Below are 23,125 nucleotides of genomic sequence, written 5' to 3' on the forward strand. Positions count from 1 at the left end.
TGAAACTTGACATAATAAGCACTGAAGCGCCATATAATATGATTACAGTTTCTGTTTATGCAAATATTAAATGATGAACATCCATATTATGCAAAATATTCACTACGTTTCTTTAAAGCTAAAAAGATAAATTTAGCCAAATCATTTATGACCGTGATTTTCCATGATGTGAATAATAAAATAAGCTTATTGTTCGATGGAAATTTATAATAAAATTCTAGAATAAGACTTTCTTGGAACAGCGGAACTTGCATAACGCTATGCAATAAGCTTTTACATTAATTACATTAAAATAATCTGCTTCGCTTAACTGCACCTTAATTTGTCTGTACATTTCAAGTTTAGAATATTTACCAAGGTCTGATAGCCAATTTTGAACGTCAACATCAATACATCTTTGTTTAAACTCGACTAGAAATTGTTGGACATTGACAACACGCTGCTCCATCCATACCTGTCCAAAACCATAAGTGAACAATAGGTTTTTTACTTTTAGTGCCCAGCAATCTATATTTTTCTCTGCTGAACTATACTGATATCTATATACATTGTACAATATTATATTTTCCCTTTGACTTATGCACCTCATCCAATATTTAACTATCTTAATGTGTTTATTGACATTCAAAGAGTACCTGCCAAGCTCACCACGAGCTACAATGTTCGGAGTTGAGACAGAAAGTCTTAGTATTTGTTTACAAAACTTATCCTGAACATGAGGAATATTAGGCGAAGAGTGAAAACCCCAAACTTCGGCTCCATATATAAAAAATATGCAATAAGACCTTAAGTGGTAAACTATAAAAATCCTTAATTGATCTAGCTAATGATAACACTTTCCATGCCTGTTCAGCTGTCAGATTTAACGATTTCTAGGTTTTCTCTACCCAAATAATAATAACTTTACTTTTATCAGTATTTATTTTAAGCATCCATTTCTGACAATAGGAATCTAGTTTGTTAATTCTCATTTGCAATCCGAATGGTGTACTGTCAAACAAAACAATGTCGTCTGCGAAAAGCAAAATAAACAACTCAATAAAGTCTAAACTTATACATCTTTGACCGTCTAGGGCTAGAAATTCCACCAAATCATTGATAATCAGCTATTTGTTATTAATGTTTTTAACGTGCTACCATATCTCGCACCAAAATGTGTTTTGTTTGTCTAAAAGCAGAAGTAGAATTGTGGCATTAGGGATTGCTTCATTGATATGGGAGAGAGGCAGAGAACCAAGATTCTATATTTATAGATCCTTATTTTATGTGTACCCAGGAGCAGATAACTCTGCTAGAGGCGGAGACTCGCCGGGAACAACAGGAACTGGAGAGATCTGTACAACTACAGCAGGAGAAGAGGGAACACAGTGAGAAGATGGCCGCCACTGCCATTCAGGCTGGGTACAGAGGATACAGGTAACTTGACAGTCATCATGACAGTCATCATGATGCATCTTCCCGAGGCAAGAGAGTTTACTGACTTTAAAAGTCCAGTTTCCACCCTTGCCGAACTAGGCTGGAATTCCTGGGCTCGATCGTAGCGCCACCAGTGGCTATTACGAGTTATGTCCTTTCTATGCCTCTCCTATTGACCAATCAGATTTAACCTCTCGTATCACTTGCATTTGCTTCAAACAAAACGGTTGCGCCCAGTCAAGACGATCTGATTGATAATCAAGATCTATATTGTGATAAAACGAGTCTTACATCGCAAAGTGTATCAAATCACGTGAGCACCTTGATTAAAAGCAGGAATAGATTTAGAAAATACCTGTTGACAACGAGTTAGCGCTGCGCATGCTTTGCAAATCCTGCAGTCAACCGAAATTTGCATGATACTTTACGTACTGGATTTCGATTTCAGTGCGCGATTTTGATTGGACTATGCATAGACTCATTAGTCCAGCCAAAATGTAACTCCATAATACCAGCCTAGTTCGGCAAGGGTGGAAACTGGACTTTTATAGTCAGTTAACTCACTTGCCACGGGAAGATGTCATGATGAGGATGTTAGATGAAAGTGTCATCTATGGCACTGCGATTCGCTGTGCAGAGTTGCTTCACTTGGGCACGCCAGAAACCTATGATTGTGTGTTCGAATCCCGGTTCGCCCCGATTGTTTCTAGGTTTGTCAGCAACATACCCGTGCTCGTGGGTTTCACCCAAGTGCTAAACGTCTGAGACCTGCATCAATTCGGGCTTTCTTCCCACATTAAGCTGACACGCCGGGATATACCTGGAATACTGTTAAAAGCGGCGTTAAATCCATCTCACGCACTCACTCACTCAGATGAAAGTGTAGTTGATGATGACAAAGGACAAGGTATGATGTGGCCCTATTGGCACACAGGATCTACATGATTTTAGTAATAACAGTTATTTTTATCCTTTTTAAAGAAATGTTGTACAGATGAGCATGATGAGAGCTAGCTAGACAGGATTGTTTGTACTTACTGCAACACTTATTATATATGTGAGGGTAAAAAGTGCCGAAAAGTCTGATTTGAGAAGTTTTCAAAATGCATTTGTTTAAAGTTTGAACATGAGCAAGACTTTGATGAAAAGATGTTTTTTTCAGATGTAGATTAAAACAGTACAAACATATGGTAACATACTTTTCTTGGACTTGCTCATTGTAGATTTCTTCTCAAAGCAGGAAAAGTCAGCCTGTTTTTCACACAGGTTAGCCATAGTTGTTACTTGATCATGGCAGAAGTGAAAACCTTGCAAGTGTATAAAGAATTTCAACTTATTTGTGATGATTTTCCAGCCAAAAAGGGCCTTTATTATCCTGCCGCCTCCTTATTACCTCTTTATTATCAGGTCAGACAAATTCAGAGTGCATTCTAGCTCAGGTCAATAAGCGAAGAGTCAGGATTCAACTGAATTTTATAATAGTTTTATAACAGGTTTCGACATGTTTTAAGATTTCTGGAAATCATAGGTGTTTTTTCACCAAATACCAAAATATGTTTTAAAAAAGCAGGTATTCACTCAAACACAGCATTTCTTACGTTTTATATTTCTTGTGTGAAAAATGTAATGTAAGATTGTCCGTAACCATGGTAAACAGAAAAAGAATCATTCAGATCTCATTAGTTGAGAATGTCTAATTAACTGATTCATTAGTTATTTTTTTCACAAGTAACCAAGAACACACATTGTTCACTGCTACAGACTTGTCACGCTAAGAGTGAATTGTTTTATTTGTTTTCCTTAGAGTACGAAAAACATCAAATTCCACACTGAAACAGAAACGAGAAGAGAGAGCTAAACTGAGAGAGGAGAAAAGGATTCAGGAAGTTGAAGAAGAAATAAGACAAAGAAAGGAAGAAATCAACAAGAAGAAGGAAGAAGAAAAACAGAAGATAGAGGAACTTCAGAAAGTTGAAGAAGCAAAAAGACAAGAAGAAGAAAGGGTGCTGAGAGAAGCGGAGGAAAAACAAAGGCAGGAAGAAATAAAAAAGGAGGAAGAGAGAAAAAGATCAGAAGAAGAAAGGAAGAAAAAAGAAGAGGAAAAGAGACGAGAGGAGGATGAGAAAAGACAGTTGGAAGCGAAGAAAGCAGAGGAGGAAAGGAGAAAAGAAGATAAAAGAAAATTGGAAGAACAGAAAATGGAAAAGGAAAGGAAAGAAAAGGAGAGACTTGAAGAGGAAAGGAAAGAAAAGGAAAGACTTGAAGAGGAAAGGAAAGAAAAGGAGAGACTTGAAGAGGAAAGAAAAGAAAAGGAGAGACTTGAAGAGGAAAGGAAGATGAAAGAGCAGGAAGGGTTGGAAAAGGAAAAAAAAGAAATAGAGGAAGAAAGATTGAGACAAGAAGCAGAAGAAAAAAGATTACAGGAAAAGGATAAAGAAGACTCAAAATTAAATGAGGAAAACAGATTGAGAAAAGAGAATGAAAGATTAAAGGAAGAACTACGGAAAGTCAGAGGAGAGAATAACACAGCAGAAAGTCAAAAACATTCTTCTGAAACACAGCTTGTGAAGGAAGTGGAAAGCATAGTGGTGACAGAACCTAAAATAGAAGTAGAACCATTGCAACCAGAAAATAAAGGTACATCTGGTGAAGTTCGCAAATCCCTGAAAGAAAAACGTGAAAAGTTCGAGGAGAGTAAGCAGCAGAGTGTGTGCCAGAGTGGGAGTGCTGACACTCTTGGGAGCACCCTGCCCTCCCACCTAGAGGCGAGGAGGCTGGCCTGGATCAAAGAGTGTCTGCCTTGGAGGTAGGTTTGTCTCGGAGAAAATATACACAATGAAACTAGGCCGAGAAACACAGCTTTTCATGACAATCTTTGATGGGAACTTATAAAATATACTGTGTATCCAAAGAGTATTGCAAAGTAACAATGACTTGTTAATGTGGACAACTTGACTGGGTTCTGTCCTGATTTACAGGGCTTCTCTTCACACAGCATGGTCAGGATATAAAATAAGTAACAACAGTCTGACTGTAGCCACTGGTCCAAAAATGGTCTAGTAAACATTTTCTTGTAAGCTCATATAAAAATTTCCACAAAATCTGAAAATGATGATGCTAAGAGCCTTACAGACTGTACAAGGTCTTATAAATAGGATGTATCCTGGTTGTAAGAGTTGACTTAATGGATCGTATTGTTGGACTCAGTGACATGGTTGATAGCGTGTCATTCTACCCCAACGGTGTGGATTGTTGTTCATGACTTCAATCACTGGATTGCATGATTGAGACCGGCTTATTTACAGGCCACTGTCATATAAAGCTGGAATATTGTTGAGTGCAGTATTAATAAACAACACTCTAACACATTCTCGCACGTGCACATATACATCATGTTTTCAATATTTTAGATTTTCAAGAGATTCTAATTATATTGATAAGAATATATTCTTTTATAAAAATGTTTGATTGAATTCAATCTTACTTAAGCAAGTGAACAAAAATGTTTTTCAGCAAAGTGAGCAATGAACCATGGAAACTTAAAGGAGGTGTGTCCAAGAAGGCTCCAAGACGACCATCATCTGCCAAGAAGTTACCTCCCTTGTCTGAGGACATCGTAATAGCAGCAGCCAGAGTAGCTACACTGAAACAAGTGAGGAAATAATGTTACCAATTTGAGGGGCTTCTCACTATTCTTACCATGCTTTCCATGCTTACCATTGCTTACCATACTTACCAGTGCTTACCATTGTGTATCATACTTACCATGCTGACCACACTTACCCTGCTTACCATTGCTTACCATGCTGACCACACTTACCCTGCTTACCATGCTGACCACACTTACCCTGCTTACCATGCTGACCACACATACCCTGCTTACCATTGCTTACCATGCTGACCACTTACCCTGCTTACCATTGCTTACCATGCTGACCACACTTACCCTGCTACCCATACTTACCAGGGATGGTGGGGTAGCCTAGTGGTTAAAGCGTTCACTCATACCGCCAAAGACCCGGGTTCCATTCCCCACATGGGTATAATGTGTGAAGCCCATTTCTGGTGTCCCCGCCATGATATTGCTGGAATATTGCTAATAGCGGTGTAAAACCATACTCACTCACTCACTCACTACCATACATACCAGTGCTTACCATTGCGTATCATACTTACCATGCTTACCAGTGCTTACAATGCTTACCATTCTTACCATGCTGACCATGCTTACCACTGCTAACCATACTTACCAGTGCTTACCATTAGGACCACACTTACCAGTGCTTACCATGCTTACCATACTTACCAGTGCTTACAATGCTTACTATGCTGACCATGCTTACCAGTGATTACCATGCTGACCACACTTACCAATGCTTACCATGCTTACCAATGCTTGCCATTCGACCATACTTACCACTGCTTACCATACTTACCAGTGGTTACCATGCTGTCCACTCTTACCAGTGCTTACCATGCTGACCACACTTACCATGCTTAAAATTTTTACCATGCTGACCACACTTACCATGATTACCATGTTGACCATGCTGACCATGGTGTCCACACTTACCATTCTTACCACTGCTAACTATATTTACCAGTGTTTACCATACTTACCAGTGCTTACCATGATGACCTCACTTACCAGTGCTTACCATGATGACCATGCTAACCACTGCTTACCATGCTGTCCACTCTTACCAGTGGTTACCATCCTTACCATGCTGTCAAATCTTACCATTTTTACTATGCTGACTACACTTACAATGCTGACCACACTTACCATGATTACCATGATTACCGTGCTGACCACACTTAACATGATTACCATGCTGACCACACTTACCAGTGCTTACCATGCTTACCATCCTTACCATGCTGACCATGTTTACTACTGCTTACCATACTTACCAGTGCTTACCATGCTGAGCACACTTACCATGCTTACCATTTTTACCATGCTGATCACACATACCATGATTACCAGGCTTACCATTATTACTATGCTTGCCAGAATGATTACCATGCTGACCGTGCTGACAACATGGTCACGCTGACCATTCTTACCATGCTGACCACACTTCCATGCTGACCACATTTACATTATTACCATGCTGACCACACTTACCATGCTGGCCACACTTACCATGCTGACCACACTTACCATGCTGACCATGCTGACCACACTTACCATGATTACCATTTTTACCATGCTGACCACACTTACCATGCTGACCACACTTACCATGCTGACCATGCTTACCATGCTGACCATGCTGACCATGCTGACCACACTCACCAGTGCTTACCATGATTACCATTCTTACCATGCTTGCCAGAATGATTACCATGCTGACTGTGCTGACCACATGGTCACGCTGACCATGCTTACCATGCTGACCATGCTGACCATGCTGTCCACACTTACCATTCTTACCATGCTGACCACACTTAACATGCTGACCACACTTACCATGCTGACCACACTTACCATGCTGATCACACTTACCATGCTGACCATGCTGACCACACTTAACATGCTGACCATGCTGACCATGCTGACCACACTTACCATACTGACCATGCTGACCACACTTACCATGCTGACCATGCTGATCACACTTACCATGATTACAATGCTTACCATTCTTACTATGCTTGCCAGAATGATGACCATGCTGACCGTGCTGACCACATGGTCACGCTGACCATGCTTACCATGCTTACCATGCTGACCATGCTGACCATGCTGTCCACACTTATCATTCTTACTATGCTGACCACACTTTCCATGCTGACTACACTTACATTATTACCATGCTGACCACACTTACCATGCTGACCATGCTGACCACACTTACCATGATTACCATTTTTACCATGCTGACCACACGTACCATGGTTACCATTTTAACCATGCTGACCACACTTACCATGCTGACCAAACTTACCATTCTTACCATGCTTGCCAGAATGATTACCATGCTGACCACATGGTCACGCTGACCATTCTTACCATGCTTACCATGCTGACCATGCTGTCCAAACTTACCATTCTTACCATGCTTGCCAGAATGATTACCATGCTGACCGTGCTGACTGCATGGTCACGCTGACCATGCTGACCATGCTGTCCACACTTATCATTCTTACTATGCTGACCACACTTTCCATGCTGACTACACTTACATTATTACCATGCTGACCACACTTACCATGCTGACCATGCTGACCACACTTACCATGATTACCATTTTTACCATGCTGACCACACTTACCATGGTTACCATTTTTACCATGCTGACCACACTTACCATGCTGACCAAACTTACCATTCTTACCATGCTTGCCAGAATGATTACCATGCTGACCACATGGTCACGCTGACCATTCTTACCATGCTTACCATGCTGACCATGCTGTCCAAACTTACCATTCTTACCATGCTTGCCAGAATGATTACCATGCTGACCGTGCTGACTGCATGGTCACGCTGACCATGCTGACCATGCTGTCCACACTTATCATTCTTACTATGCTGACCACACTTTCCATGCTGACTACACTTACATTATTACCATGCTGACCACACTTACCATGCTGACCATGCTGACCACACTTACCATGATTACCATTTTTACCATGCTGACCACACTTACCATGGTTACCATTTTTACCATGCTGACCACACTTACCATGCTGACCAAACTTACCATTCTTACCATGCTTGCCAGAATGATTACCATGCTGACCACATGGTCACGCTGACCATTCTTACCATGCTTACCATGCTGACCATGCTGTCCAAACTTACCATTCTTACCATGCTTGCCAGAATGATTACTATGCTGACCGTGCTGACTGCATGGTCACGCTGATCATGCTTACCATGCTGACCATGCTGACCATGCTGACCACACTCACCAGTGCTTACCATGATTACCATTCTTACCATGCTTGCCAGAATGATTACCATGCTGACCGTGCTGACTGCATGGTCACGCTGACCATGCTTACCATGCTGTCCACACTTACCATTCTTACCATGCTGACCACACTTAACATGCTGACCACACTTACCATGCTGACCACACTTACCATGCTGATCACACTTACCATGCTGACCATGCTGACCACACTTAACATGCTGACCATGCTGACCATGCTGACCACACTGACCACACTTACCATACTGACCATGCTGACCACACTTACCATGATTACTATGCTTACCATTCTTACTATGCTTGCCAGAATGATGACCATGCTGACCGTGCTGACTACATGGTCACGCTGACCATGCTTACCATGCTTACCATGCTGACCATGCTGACCATGCTGTCCACACTTATCATTCTTACTATGCTGACCACACTTTCCATGCTGACTACACTTACATTATTACCATGCTGACCACACTTACCATGCTGACCACACTTACCATGATTACCATTTTTACCATGCTGACCACACTTACCATGGTTACCATTTTTACCATGCTGACCACACTTACCATGCTGACCAAACTTACCATTTTTACCATGCTGACCACACTTACCATGCTGACCAAACTTACCATTCTTACCATGATTACCATTCTTACCATGCTTGCCAGAATGATTACCATGCTGACCACATGGTCACGCTGACCATTCTTACCATGCTTACCATGCTGACCATGCTGTCCACACTTACCATTCTTACCATGCTGACCACACTTAACATGCTGACCACACTTACCATGCTGACCACACTTACCATGCTGATCACACTTACCATGCTGACCATGCTGACCACACTTAACATGCTGACCATGCTGACCATGCTGACCACACTGACCACACTTACCATACTAACCATGCTGACCACACTTACCATGATTACTATGCTTACCATTCTTACTATGCTTGCCAGAATGATGACCATGCTGACCGTGCTGACTACATGGTCACGCTGACCATGCTTACCATGCTTACCATGCTGGCCATGCTGACCATGCTGTCCACACTTATCATTCTTACTATGCTGACCACACTTTCCATGCTGACCACACTTACATTATTACCATGCTGACCACACTTACCATGCTGACCACACTTACCATGATTACCATTTTTACCATGCTGACCACACTTACCATGGTTACCATTTTTACCATGCTGACCACACTTACCATGCTGACCAAACTTACCATTCTTACCATGATTACCATTCTTACCATGCTTGCCAGAATGATTACCATGCTGACCACATGGTCACGCTGACCATTCTTACCATGCTTACCATGCTGACCATGCTGTCCACACTTACCATTCTTACCATGCTTGCCAGAATGATTACCATGCTGATCACACTTACCATGCTGACCATGCTGACCACACTTACCATGCTGACCATGCTGACCACACTTACCATTCTTACCATGCTGACCACACTTACCATGCTGACCATGCTGACCACACTTACCATTCTTACCATGCTGACCATGCTGACCACACTTACCATTCTTACCATGCTGACCACACTTACCATGCTGACCATGCTGTCCACACTTACCATTCTTACCATGCTTGCCAGAATGATTACCATGCTGACCACACTTACCATGCTGACCATGCTGACCACACTTACCATTCTTACCATCCTGGTGACCACACTTACCATGCTGACCACACTTACCATACTGACCATGCTGACCACACTTACCATGCTGACCATGCTGACCACACTTACCATTCTTACCATGCTGACCACACTTACCATGCTGATCATGCTGACCACACTTGATATGCTTACAGCTGACCACCCTTACCATGCTGACCATGTTGACCACACTTACCATTCTTACCATGCTGACCACACTTGATATGCTTACCATGCTTACCAGTGCTTATCACACTTACCATACTATTGTCAGACTTTAGAATGTTATGGTGAGACAATAATATTTTCTTGTTTGATGACAAGTCGACCCTACATTTTGCCACATGCTTATGTTTTCTAGGACTACCTCAGATATCTTACCGTTTGTTTCAGGTGACCACAGTCCAGTTGAGTGACCTTCCAGGCTGCACATTGTCCACTCTCAGTCACTGCTGGGGCCTAAAGTCTCTGACAATGACCAACTGTAATCTTGTGGCCCTGGACAGTCTACATGAGTGTAAACAGCTGCAGTATCTGAACGTGAAGGTAAGTTTGAGGAAACAAGATGTAAGTAGAACTCCAGTTTGTATGGTCGAAACTTGATCATAAACAAACTGCTATGTTATATCTTAAATATATTCAGTATGAGAAATTCAAGTTAAGGGTCATTGTCATAGGTTTATGATAGAAGTAATTATAAAAGGGGTACCTAGATTATTACTATAGACATGATAGCAGCAAGCCCAAAAGACCCCAGGACCCCTCTTTGAACTCGGATATTACTGACTGAAATAAAAGTTAATTCACTAATTACTACATTATCTGTTCATTGCTCTGAAATTATATACAACTTCTTGAATCATAAGTCAGTTAACAAAATATGTTTGTATTCTTATGGATATTAATAAATGAATATAAAGCACACAGCACTCTTGATCTAGTGATCTCTTGACATCTAGACAGAATATGTTTTGTTTTCAATTCAAAATATTTGAGATTCCCTTATTTGTTAACTTTGGTTTATCGGCACCATTCTCATGTTCATGGGCTTCAGCAAAGTGGTAAGCATATAGAACCTGTTCCCTTCCCTCCATGATGTGATGCAGCTGAAATAGTGTTCAAAGTGGCATAACATCCAATTCATGGATTGTGTGTTTCAGAGGAACAAGCTGGAGTACGTTGACCTGAAGGACCTGGGCAACCTGCAGGTCGTTAACCTCTCCAACAACAACCTGTCTCTAGTACACGGGCTTGATGGCTGCACCAACATCCGCTGGCTTGACCTCTCATGTAACAGGATAACAAGATTAGGTAAGCTTCGGTACCACATAAAGTAGTGTATGGTATGGATAGTTGCTCATGGTATTAGCCACTGGTTTGGCACCTCAATTATTTACCGGTTGTTGTCATATAGCTTGTATATTGTTGACCTGCATTAAACAACGCTAACTCACTCACTCAAGACTAGGACTGTTTTCCCTTTGACCAGGCTGTCTTGATCCCCTGCGTCGGCTCCACACCCTGATACTCTCCAGCAATCAGCTCATCAGCTGCAGCGGCATCAGCGACGTTCCAACGCTGCAGTATCTCAACCTGTCCAACAACCATCTGCAAGGACTGGATGGACTCCACAAGCTGTGCCTGCTGCAGAAGCTGGATGTGTCAGCTAACAACCTACTGCAGGTATGCCTGGAAACAGTAACCCCTGTCTTGGCTTGTTGGCTATTGTGCTAGATGTATGGAGATCATCAAGACTAGTTCTTGCAGAGTCCTTCTTTACTGATTTCCTTTTTCCTTATCTCAACATTTGATTCGTCGGTAAAATGTTAATAAAATTCAAGAAAGGTAATTTGAGATCGCTCTAGAAACATGGGAATGGATCCAGTGGTTATCTCTTGAGATACAGTGCCCGGGGGGGGAAGGCTTGTTTGTAAAGCATTGTCTTGTCATGCCTGAGGCCTGAGTTTGAGCCCCCAAATGGGCACAATGTGTGAAAGCTATTTTTGATGTCACTGTCCATGATGAGGCTGAAATACTGATTAAAGTGGTGTTCATTCCCACCAACTCACTCCCTCTGTGTGCAGTTCCCTGATGTAAGGAACCAAGTGTTGCTAGAGGAGTGTGACGTGTCGGACAACAGCATCAGCTGCCTGGACGGACTCACCAGCTGCTGGCTGCCCCTCCTCACTACACTCAGTCTCGCCAAAAACAGGTCAGTCAGTGCGTAAGATTTATACCACAATATGATCAGGGTCTTCTTTCACAAACATGACATATGTATGTTTGAGTTTTTAAATCTATTATATCCTCTCATCCTACCATCCATACTCCCCCACCCACCCACCCCACTCCCCCCCCCACTCCCCCACCCCCCCAACCCCCAACCCCCAACCCAACACACACACCCCACCCCATTTAGTAGAAATTGATGGTCTAGTTCTATCAGCTCATCTGACTGAAACTTTCAGTTGTCTGCATCCGTTCATCTGTCCGTAAATAAATTTTACATTTTCGACATCTCCTCTGAAGCTACAAGGCCTATGGAGAAGAAACTTTGTTTGAATGGTCCCTGGTATGTTGTCTTCAAAACTTGATAACAGAATTCCAATCCAATTTAAACATGACAGCAATATTGTAAATGTTATGTTTGCCCGTTACTCAGATATTTTTGCATGTATCATTATGAAATTTGATATACAGCAAGTATGTTGTATGAGGAATAACATTATCATGATGATATGAATTTTGGCATATTTTGATTTTTCATCAAGCTACAACCTTTTTTGACTTTCGCATACCCACATTTTTCTAGTGTTACTGCAACTTTTACACCTCAGAAACTACAAGGCATATGGAGCTAATATTGGTAAGAATGGTCCCATCAGTGTCTCCACAAATTGCACGCATTATACCAATCCGATTGACTGCCATTATTTTTTCATAATTCATCTGAGATAGTTATATACAGTCTTTGATTGGCATTTAGTAGTTTTTATGGATGAAATGTTTTATGCCTACCTGTTGTTCCATCATCCATTGTTACAAACAATACAGAACTTGTTATCCGTATGATATCATGCATTTTGAAAAAAACGACTTACGATAACTATATGCTAAATGGGTGTTGTACTTTCAGTCTGACCGAGGTGGACGTGGTGGACAATCTGCTCCTACTGAGGAGCCTGGACATCACCAACAACCAACTATTGGGTCAGTTGTCACTGTCATCTTTTACATGGCTTCATCAGACCTTGTGGTTTTGACCTGTGAAGATCCGGGGTAGAATAGGTCTTCAGCAACTCGTGCATGCCCTAAAAGGCGACTATGCTTGTCTTAGGAGGAAAATAACAGGATTCGGTGGTCAGGTTTGCTGACTTGGTTGACACATGTCATCCTATCCCAATTGCATAGATCAGAATGTCCTTGAAGCCAAGAAAGAATTGAATTAACCCATGATCATAGCGTTCTAGCATGCCTAGGGGATGCAAATTATGGTAGAAAGGAGAAGTTATTATAAGGGCCCCTTATTATCTGCATAATTTAAAAATGAGGAAGATGTTTTGAAATCATTTCCGCACAGAAGGAAAGGGAATCCCCATAACTTGCGTTCTGATTGGATGGCCAAGCCATGTCACTGGCAGCCTCGTTATTAGCCTCATGGATTCTCCCTATGTTGGGCAAAATGGTGGGAGAACTAAACCAGGCCTTACCTGTTGCTTTGTGTTAACCGAGTGCTGAATGTTCCAGCAACTGTAGTCAATCAATCTGTAGTATTTTTTCCAGTTGCTGGTTTACCTGGGTACCGAAGTTAGTAGCCTGCTCTGCATTTATTAGCTGTGCCGATTGAACATTAATTGTATTGTTGGGATGAAGCGTGGATGTGCCACCATCGATATTCACATAATTCAAAGACTCACCATCAGCTGTTGCCTCCTGTACAATGTGTACTCCCGGGGTTTGTCTCCTGGGTTTCCTTGCCTGCTTCGCTCCCCTCACAAGCTTGTGGTTGATGACTGCTCTTCTCTTAGGAGGCATCACGGCAGGTCGAGTTGATTCAGGCGGTAATCCACAAGTGATAAATGTCCCTGGGGTGAACTGGAGTAGAGCAAAATAAATGTGATACAACAAGTGCTGATATAGAAGGTATTCGAGGCAAAAATTGGCGAAACGAACGCGATTGTGTACAAAGAAATCGTACAAAGCGAATGCGATTAGATACAGTGAAACAAAAGCGATTAGTTACAGCAAAACATGTGTGTACTTGATGAAAGACGGTGCGCGAATGGTGGACTATAGAGAGGGAACAAAGGAGGGATGACACTTGCGTGGGATCTAGTGCCAATGGGCACAATTCAGGGTGCTGACCCAGGGGTCTTTCAGTTACAAGGGGTGATTAAGTTACGGACGTAATATGCCAATGGTTTGGATACGTGCAATAAAGTCATTTAGTAGTTAGTACTACCATAAATGCAATTATTAGTCACATATGACCATTATTGCATACTTTTGTCCTTTTTATCAACTTTGTATTTTTGGACCGAATGGCCGCCCATAGTAATGATCGCACAGCAGCAGACACTGTAGCATGGCTGAACAGCAAGGATGTATACCAAGTATCTCTGTTTCCTACAGACCTAGAGGGACTGTGTTCAGCTGTCAGTTATCTCCCTTACCTGGAGGTCATAAATGTTCAGGACAACCCAGCCACCGATGGAGTCACATATCAGTGAGTGTTTATTTAATTCAGTAAATCAATATTAAGTAATGCAACACTTATCTCTCAGGAGAAAACCTTTGCACATTCACTCAAGGTAATTCTTGAGGCACACTTTTGATCTTTTTTTGGAATTTTCAGTTATATCATGAGTGAAACACATTCTAGTTTTACCTGTATTTATTGTATGAGGCAAGAAAATGTTCACTGTCAATAATAATAATTATAATGATATTCAAGACAACAGATCAAACCAAAGCAAATAAATACAAATTATTTTTATTGAATTTTGTGATTGTAACTTTTGTTTCTGATCTGTTTATCTGCAAACCAAAATATTGTCTTCTTAATCAATTTGTGTAGTTGTCAATATGCAAGCTGTTCAGCAACATATAAATTCTTTGAAATTTCCACTTTTGGCATTTCAGTGAGAAGTTTACAAAGGTTTTTACCAGACTGAAGACGCTAGATGGTACAACAGTAACGTCTCCTGGCTGCACCACCGTCCTGCATCCTAAGACTGACTTCGAGGCCATGTGTATGACACAGTGTCAGTTCCACACCAGTGTCAGGAATACCTTCCTGCAAGAGCTACAGTAAGTCTCTTATTGCTACAGTAAGTCACGTATTGCTACAGTAAGTCAGTCACTTCCTGCTACAGTAAGTCAGTCACTTATTGCTACAGTAAGTCCCTTATTGCTACAGTTGGTCACTTATTGGTACAGTAAGTCAGTCACTTATTGATGCAGTAAGTCAGTCACTTATTGCTACAGTAAGTCAGTCACTTATTGCTACAGTAAGTTAGTCACTTATTGCTACAGTAAGTCAGTCACTTATTGCTACAGTAAGTCCCTTATTGCTACAGTTGGTCACTTATTGGTACAGTAAGTCAGTCACTTATTGATGCAGTAAGTCAGTCACTTATTGCTACAGTAAGTCAGTCACTTATTGCTACAGTAAGTTAGTCACTTATTGCTACAGTAAGTCAGTCACTTATTGATGCAGTAAGTCAGTCACTTATTGCTACAGTAAGTCAGTCACTTATTGCTGGTGAGTCAGTCACTTATTGCTACAGTAAGTCAGTCACTTATTGCTACAGTGAGTCAGTCACTTATTGCTAGTAAGTCAGTCACTTATTGCTTCGCTTATTCGATTATTCCCACAGTAAGGCTCTTATTGCTACAGTAAGGTACTCATTAATTGCTACACTAAGGCACATATTTCTACAGAAAGTCCCTTACTGCTACAATAAGGCATGTATTGCTTCAGTAAGGTGCAGTCAGTTACTTGTTGCTGCAGTAAGTCAGTTATGGCTGCTGTAAGTCAGTTATTGCTGTAGTAAGTCATGTAATACTTCAGTAAGTCACTTATTGCTGTAGTAAGTCATGTATTGCTTCAGTAAGGTGCAGTCAGTTACTTGTTGCTGCAGGTAAGGCACTTATTGCTTCAGTAAGTCACTTATTGATGCAGAAAGTCACTTATGGCTGCAGGAAGTCACTTATTGCTGTAGTAAGTCATGTATTGCTTCAGTAAGACACTTGTTACTTATTGCTACAGTTAGTCATTTATTGCTACATTAAGGCACTTTTTGCTTCAGCATGTCACCTTTTCTAACAATAATGCGCATTTTGTTACTATAAGTCACCTATTCTACGGTAAGGCATGTTTTGCTAAATTATGGCAATCATTGCTCCCCTATACCTTGTAGTAACAGCTCAATGAGTATGTGATAGTGACAGTGTGTGTCATCATACACTGAACTTTGCTTACCCTGTCAACCACTGGTTTATTGGCCCGAGCCTTATGATGTTTATGTCCTTAACAAGGTTAAACTAGAATTACAAGAGTGAAATTGTATTTATTTCATAATATTTTATTTGTTTCCACATGATTTAAAAGTTCTTACAACATTTTCAAAGTATATGTTTCAATAGTAACAAGGTGAATAACAATACACCTGCAGCTGATGAAATAATGCAGCATATGTTCAATATTATGGTCAACATGTTCCAGGGTTTCAGATGAGTTCATGTTCTAGAACAATGACTGATTGTCATCCAAAATGCTCTACAGATATTTAGCAGATTTGGTTGAGATATAGAAGCATGTCCTATAAAAAGTTGATAGATCGATGAAAATGTCCCAATGCCTGCCATTTGTCTTCAGCAAAATCCCTTTCTTCCCTTTTTCAAAATGTCTCAGAATGTCAAAGAAACATACGGCCACCATAATCAGCAAGATGAAATTCATTAATTACAATACTTGACTTTGTTTTTAGGGCTGTTGAATCCAAGTCTCAAGTAGATGACCTGGCCTTGTGTGAGGTGTATTTCCGCTACTGTGACAAATCTTTCAAAATGGCAGTTGAACACCGTTATGCGCACGAATATGGTGAAGTGTCTATGACAATACCCACTGCCCCAACTACACCCAAGTCTGGTCGGCCACAATCCGCCAGGACAAAAGCGCTTCAAAAAGACACAGATTCTTATCTGAGCCCAAAAGAAATGTTTGAAAAGGCTCTGAACTCCAGCAACAAGAAGGATGAAGAGATGAAACAAGAGGGTGGCCTGGTATCTGATAACCCCAGAGACTTGTTTGAGAAAGCTTTGAAGGCCAGCACAGAGACTGGCGGGGGTGGTGGTACTGCTGGAGAAGTTCATGGAGGATGCAGTGATGCCAAGAAATTGTTTGAAAGCAGTCTGAGAACTGAGACATCACAGGGGATGGGCAGTGGAAAGGATCTATTTGAAAAGTCTATACAGATTCAGATGACTGAACAGAGGTGAGATGGATAGGAAGTATTTGATTGCCATATAGGGTTTGTTTAGCCATGGATCTGTTGTCTTCATTAATAGAAGCACAACCATCTTTGTTAATTCATTGTTAATGCTAACACACAGGGTCTGCAGGGGTGCGCACTCCCTCATTATGAGGCATAGTAATTACATTGATGTAATTAAATGACATAACTAAATCATTTGGTGACATAGTTTTAATAAAATGTAGAATTGATGAGCTGATCTTCGGCTAACAGTGCAAATTGTTTCCAGAATTTATTTTCACTCATCTTTCATTTGTTTCTATCATATGTGCACCCGAAATTTTAAAAAGAGAGATTCGAAACCATATTTATGATAGACTTAAACTGTGTGACTTGTCGGAAATATTATACAATTTTTTTTCAAAATTGATATGATCCATATACAATATATAAAATTGTATGGACATTGCTAATGTCAATGTCGCTTGGACTTTCTACATTAGCCGGTAACATCTTTTATGAATATAACACTGACTGAAAAGTTGAACTTCAAAGAGTTATATTGTCCATGCTTCAGAACTGGTTCACAGAACACAGCATGGCCTGCTGACACTGCCCGGGGTGACCTGAATCTTCGAGCCTCGCTACAGAATCTGCCTCCAGACGAGTTGGCCATTCTAGAGGAGCTGCACTCAGCAGCCACCAGGATACAGGTGAGCTGCAGCATGGAGAATCTACAGCCAGGGTCCTGTAGTACACAGCGATCTTAGCGCTAAGACAGTCGTAACTCATAACCATTCTTTAGCACTTGTTTACAGAGGTCATCGCTCTAGGATTGCTTATGGACTAGGGCCATGGAACCCCATTGCTTAAAAGAATAGGACCACTTAACCCAAAGTTGTCTTAGTGCTAAAACTATTGTAAGTCAATATTGAAGTAAAGGCGTTCAAATAGCCTTAGTGCTAAGATCGCTTGTGCAAGTTGGTCCTGTTCTAAAATGCAAGTTTACTTACTCTGACTTACAGAATATGACCATTGTAGATTGGGATTAGTTTGTGATCTGGGACACTTTTCTGCTGAGCTATCTTAGTGCTAAGATGGCCAGATGGTCCTAGTTCTGAAATTTCTTTGTAGAATGGAGTCCTGTTCCTCATAGCGACCTTTGCACTATGACTTTACTTGCCATACTTTAACATGTTACATTGACCAATGACAGTCGTAGTGTGAAGGTTTCTTTGTGGATTTAGATGCTGGTGGTTTAGTTCTTAGGCAGAGTTTTCTATCATTTAGTTTACATATTTTTCGGACCAAATATTTACATGTACAAGATCTAATGCAATAGATAAATCTATAGCTTAAAATCAACATATACTGTTTACATGCAGTAAGAAGGGAAGAGGTACATAATAACACTGAGATGATCCAATGCTATATTTGCCTGCAGGCCACATGGCGGGGCCACAACCTGCGCATGAAGCTGTCGGCTGCGCTGGACTATGCAAGGAGGGAGGGAGATGATGATGATTCCGATCTAGACGACTTCAATATGGATGATCTAACCTTTGATGAGGTAATATCTTGACACTCTTAGAAGTTGGAGTAGGGTAGCTAGGCAATTAAAGTAAAAGCTTATGACATCCAATTTCAAGGTTTGGCCCACACATCAGGCACAGTAACCTGGCTAAGAACTAAAAGCCCAGATGGTTTGTATGGCACAGACTCAATCATTTACAGGTCACTGTGATGTAGCTGGGATATTGCTGAATGGCTTTGTAAACAATGCTCAATCGCTCACAAATAAATGTCACTGCTTCATAGGAATGTTGTGAGAGAAATCTTGCAAGAACAGTTAATAGCTTATTGCAGTTACAAGTACACAGACCCAGGTACGATTCCCCACATGGGTAAATTGTGTGCAGCCCATCTCTGATGTTGTCCACCGATAAGATATTGCTTGAATAATGCTTAAAGTGGCGTAAAATCATACTCACTATTCAAGTAGACATGGATGGATTTCATAGTTTTCCCCATTTTTGTATTTACAGGAATCTCTGGAGAGGGGCTGGAGACCAACAGAAACCCCCCAGCTTCCACAGAGGTGAGACAAATAGAGAATCTCACTTGAGTGTCTTTTGATATCAAATATATCAACACAAGTTGATAAAAGTGGGAAAACTCTGAGGCTTGCCAAGGATTTTTTCCACTTTTATCAACAATTTTATTTATCATCCAACATCATTCTTCCAACTTTTTCAGTTGGTAGACAGTAATAAGCAGTGTCTTAAGTGTAAAAAGTACTGCTTACAGCTTCAGTAGCAGAGCGATTAGTGATGTCATTTGATTGTGACATCATGGTAACCAATGATGTCACAATGGTCTGCAAAGCATTGTGATGCAATTTCATTGCAGCGATATCTACAGTGTAGATCTCACTCAAGCGATATCACCTGTGGGAGCCAATTTGTGATGATAAAAGCTTATAGCAGCCAAAGAGTCTTATCCCGGTGGGGATTCTGGGTACCCATGACCTCATGCCTATTGTAAGAGCCAACTAACCAGGGAATCAGAGACTCTGTGGCTTGGCTCTTTGCATGTTGGAATATCCCAATGAAGTGGACTGTCGCTCACACCTCTTTCACTAATTTGTCTGTTCCAGACATTAGTATTTATTGGAACCTGACATTGCAGACCTTGCAAGCTAAAAATCATTTTGAATCAAGGTTTAGGTGAACCAGCAACCTAAAACATTTAGTTGTGTCCATCAGGTTTTTCCTCTTTGTAAGGGGTTAGTTGCAACCAGAAACTATTATCCTATTAAAAATAACTGATATGTTTGTAACATTTATGGAGTTTACTTTACTTTTAAAGATATAGTGGTTAGTACATAGAAATAAATTTCAACTAGGTTTTGTTTTAATTTTCTGATTGTAGCTATTAGTCAGTTGAAAAATGAAAAAGGTGTAGTTTCATACATTATTTCTTTACTGATGTCACAGCCATCCTGTGCTGGGCAAACCACCTATCGGAAGACGGGGTACACCGGATGTCCTCAAGCTGGAGCTAGCCCCCGTCCACCCACCCAACCGTCCCCGCCAGGCCTGGAGAAATGCGGACTCACCCTTGTCTGACCTGGGTCCCCACCCACCACGACCCCCCTCCTCATTGAGGAGTGTCACCGACACCCATCGTACGGGCCTGTCAAAGAAGGAGGAGAAGTTGGCCGAGGAATGGTAGATGCTGTGTAATTGTAATACATATGTCAGCAGGTGCATTCTGGGACCAACCTCAGTACCCAGGCTACATTTACACACAACTTGTGCAATCCTGCATTTGAACGAACATGAACCTGAAACCTGAATATTTCATTAAGGAGATTGATTATGAAGTTTTTGACACTGAAAACTATTGCTTTACCAACCAGGAAATACCATGAGGAGCTAGGTGGCTCTCTAGGTATATAGTTGAGTTATGAGGCCTTTTGTTTCGCAAGTTACTCTTCAACATGTCAAAGGGTGGCCCAGTTATCTAAGGCTTCGCAAGTCACTGTGCATAGTTGTGTCCCAGGAGCATGTCAGAAACCTATGATCGTGGGTTTGAATCATGGTTCGCCCAATTATGTTTCTAAGTTTGTCAGCACTGTACCCGTGCTTGTGGATTTCACCAAAGTGGTAACATCTGAGACCTGCATCACTTAGTGCTTTCCTCCAACATGAAGCTTACATGCCGTTATATAACTGGAACGCTGTTCAAAGGAGTGTTAAACCCAACTCACTCAACATGTCAAAAGATGTAACTACTTCCTTATGATTGCCACCTCTGTGGGGATTCCAGGGCAGAATAGGTCCCTATACCCCGTTGATGTAGTAGGAGTGAAGTGATGAGGATGAGATAGTTACAACTGGTCTGTGTGTGGTGGGTTCAGGTGGTCAGGCTCGCTGACTTGGTTGATTGCGTGGATCGATGCTCATGAAGTCAATCACTGGATTGTCTGGTCCAGACTCGATCATTTACAGGCTGCCATCATATAGCTGGAATATTGTTGAGTGTGGTGTTCAACAACAAACAAAGAAAAAGATATGTGTGTGGACAGCATGAACTGTTACTCAAGCCACTGGCTTGCCTGACCCAATCTTAGTTTTTTTAGCCTACGACCTGCCATTATAGATGTTAATAGTTACTGTGTGAAAGAATAGATCTTTAGATTAATATGTAATGATATCAGGGTTGGAATCGTACTTTCATGACAGTGAAAGTGTGTGAATGTAACAAAGGAAAAACAACCAATACATAATTAGCCTTAAATGAAACGTTCGAAATGAGCTTGTAAACCATTTCAGAGGCAAGAAATTAATATAAGCTGAAAATACAACATGTTTATACAAAATGAAGTGTATGATGTTTTGTTAGCTCTGCCATGTTGACTCAAAATGCTGCCTGCCTTCTACTACAGGGGGTTCCAGAGCTCTCGCACTGCAGAACTGATGATGCAGAGAGCAAAGAAAATGAAGTTGAACTCTGACAAGAAACAGAAACTGAGTAAACTAGGTATGGAAGCAATAATTAATCAAGGGAAAGAAACAACCTTCTTTGTTGTTTTCACCATTCTTCTCCAGCCTGTATATGACATAGGTCATTGTTTTCTGGTCTTATAGCAGGACAAGGGTAGGTAACTATGTTAGTACCTGTTAAGGGTAGATAACTCTAAGAACACATTTGTGACACAGTCACTTGTGTATATACTGGTTGTTTGTTTTCCTGCATAGCATGATGGAACAACTCCTGTCACAGTAATAATTTGTTTAAATGAATCACATGAACATTTATGTTTATTTCGAAAAAGCAAGAAGAACAGGATGCTATTACTTTACAAATGCACAAGAATGCCCTTTAAATATGATTTTTGTTTTAACAGATCCCAAACAAAGACTTGCTTTGTTTCGCAAACTGGAAGAAACAACAAAGCTGTCTCCAATAAGACCAGTTGTTAGGCGAACATTACCAAGGAAGGAATATTTCCAAGGTAAGAATATAAATAGAAACATTTTGCTGACAGTGTGTGAATAGCTTAAGTGGCATTTTCGGATGTTAGATGATGGTTGATCTAAAGAAAAGTGTGTTCCCATTTGCTACCCAATGTAACACTAACTTTCAGATTCTTTAGAACTATTCTGTGCATTAAAACCCAAGCATTCTATCCCACAAAGTTGTATTAGAATTAAACTACCGAGCAAAAGAAAGTTTTCACCGACTTCACTTGACCAAACACCAAAAACAAAGGCATATGTGAGATTTATGATGATTAATTTATAAACAGAAATCATTTTCCATGAATTAGAATGAAAATGCATTGTAATGCCGATATTGCATTCTCCGCAATACACAAAGAAAGAGTCAAGGGGTCCAAATTAAAAATTACACAAATCAGAGTTCATTGAAAAAGTGCATGAAGAGTCCATTAATGACACAGTAGTCAGGTAACACATCATCAGCAGCGAGTGTGACCACCCTGGGCATCCATGCACGCCAACATACGCCTCCTCATTGACGTCGTCAGTCGGCAGATAACGTCAACAGGAATCCTGTTC

The 23,125-nt window shown here is 40.9% G+C and overlaps 1 protein-coding gene across 3 annotated transcripts in view; it reads left to right on the plus strand.

Moving 5' to 3' along the window:
- Positions 1 to 23,125, plus strand: part of LOC139462448 (leucine-rich repeat- and IQ domain-containing protein 1-like) — a 47,449-nt gene that overhangs the window by 14,367 nt on the left and 9,957 nt on the right. For all 3 annotated transcript variants that reach the window (XM_071244175.1, XM_071244176.1, XM_071244177.1), the window contains exons 9-25: positions 1,277 to 1,416; positions 3,221 to 4,222; positions 4,930 to 5,068; positions 10,456 to 10,608; positions 11,223 to 11,373; positions 11,552 to 11,745; positions 12,147 to 12,274; positions 13,199 to 13,272; positions 14,695 to 14,788; positions 15,205 to 15,372; positions 17,055 to 17,561; positions 18,118 to 18,253; positions 18,985 to 19,110; positions 19,586 to 19,638; positions 20,537 to 20,770; positions 21,991 to 22,085; positions 22,453 to 22,560. In XM_071244175.1, the coding sequence (XP_071100276.1) occupies positions 1,277 to 1,416; positions 3,221 to 4,222; positions 4,930 to 5,068; positions 10,456 to 10,608; positions 11,223 to 11,373; positions 11,552 to 11,745; positions 12,147 to 12,274; positions 13,199 to 13,272; positions 14,695 to 14,788; positions 15,205 to 15,372; positions 17,055 to 17,561; positions 18,118 to 18,253; positions 18,985 to 19,110; positions 19,586 to 19,638; positions 20,537 to 20,770; positions 21,991 to 22,085; positions 22,453 to 22,560 (3,502 nt within the window). The remainder of the gene's footprint in view (positions 1 to 1,276; positions 1,417 to 3,220; positions 4,223 to 4,929; positions 5,069 to 10,455; positions 10,609 to 11,222; positions 11,374 to 11,551; positions 11,746 to 12,146; positions 12,275 to 13,198; positions 13,273 to 14,694; positions 14,789 to 15,204; positions 15,373 to 17,054; positions 17,562 to 18,117; positions 18,254 to 18,984; positions 19,111 to 19,585; positions 19,639 to 20,536; positions 20,771 to 21,990; positions 22,086 to 22,452; positions 22,561 to 23,125) is intronic.

Source organism: Haliotis cracherodii, unplaced genomic scaffold, assembly GCF_022045235.1.
Source record: "Haliotis cracherodii isolate W230 unplaced genomic scaffold, xgHalCrac1.p SCAF_15, whole genome shotgun sequence".
Taxonomy (NCBI): Eukaryota; Metazoa; Mollusca; class Gastropoda; order Lepetellida; family Haliotidae; genus Haliotis; species Haliotis cracherodii.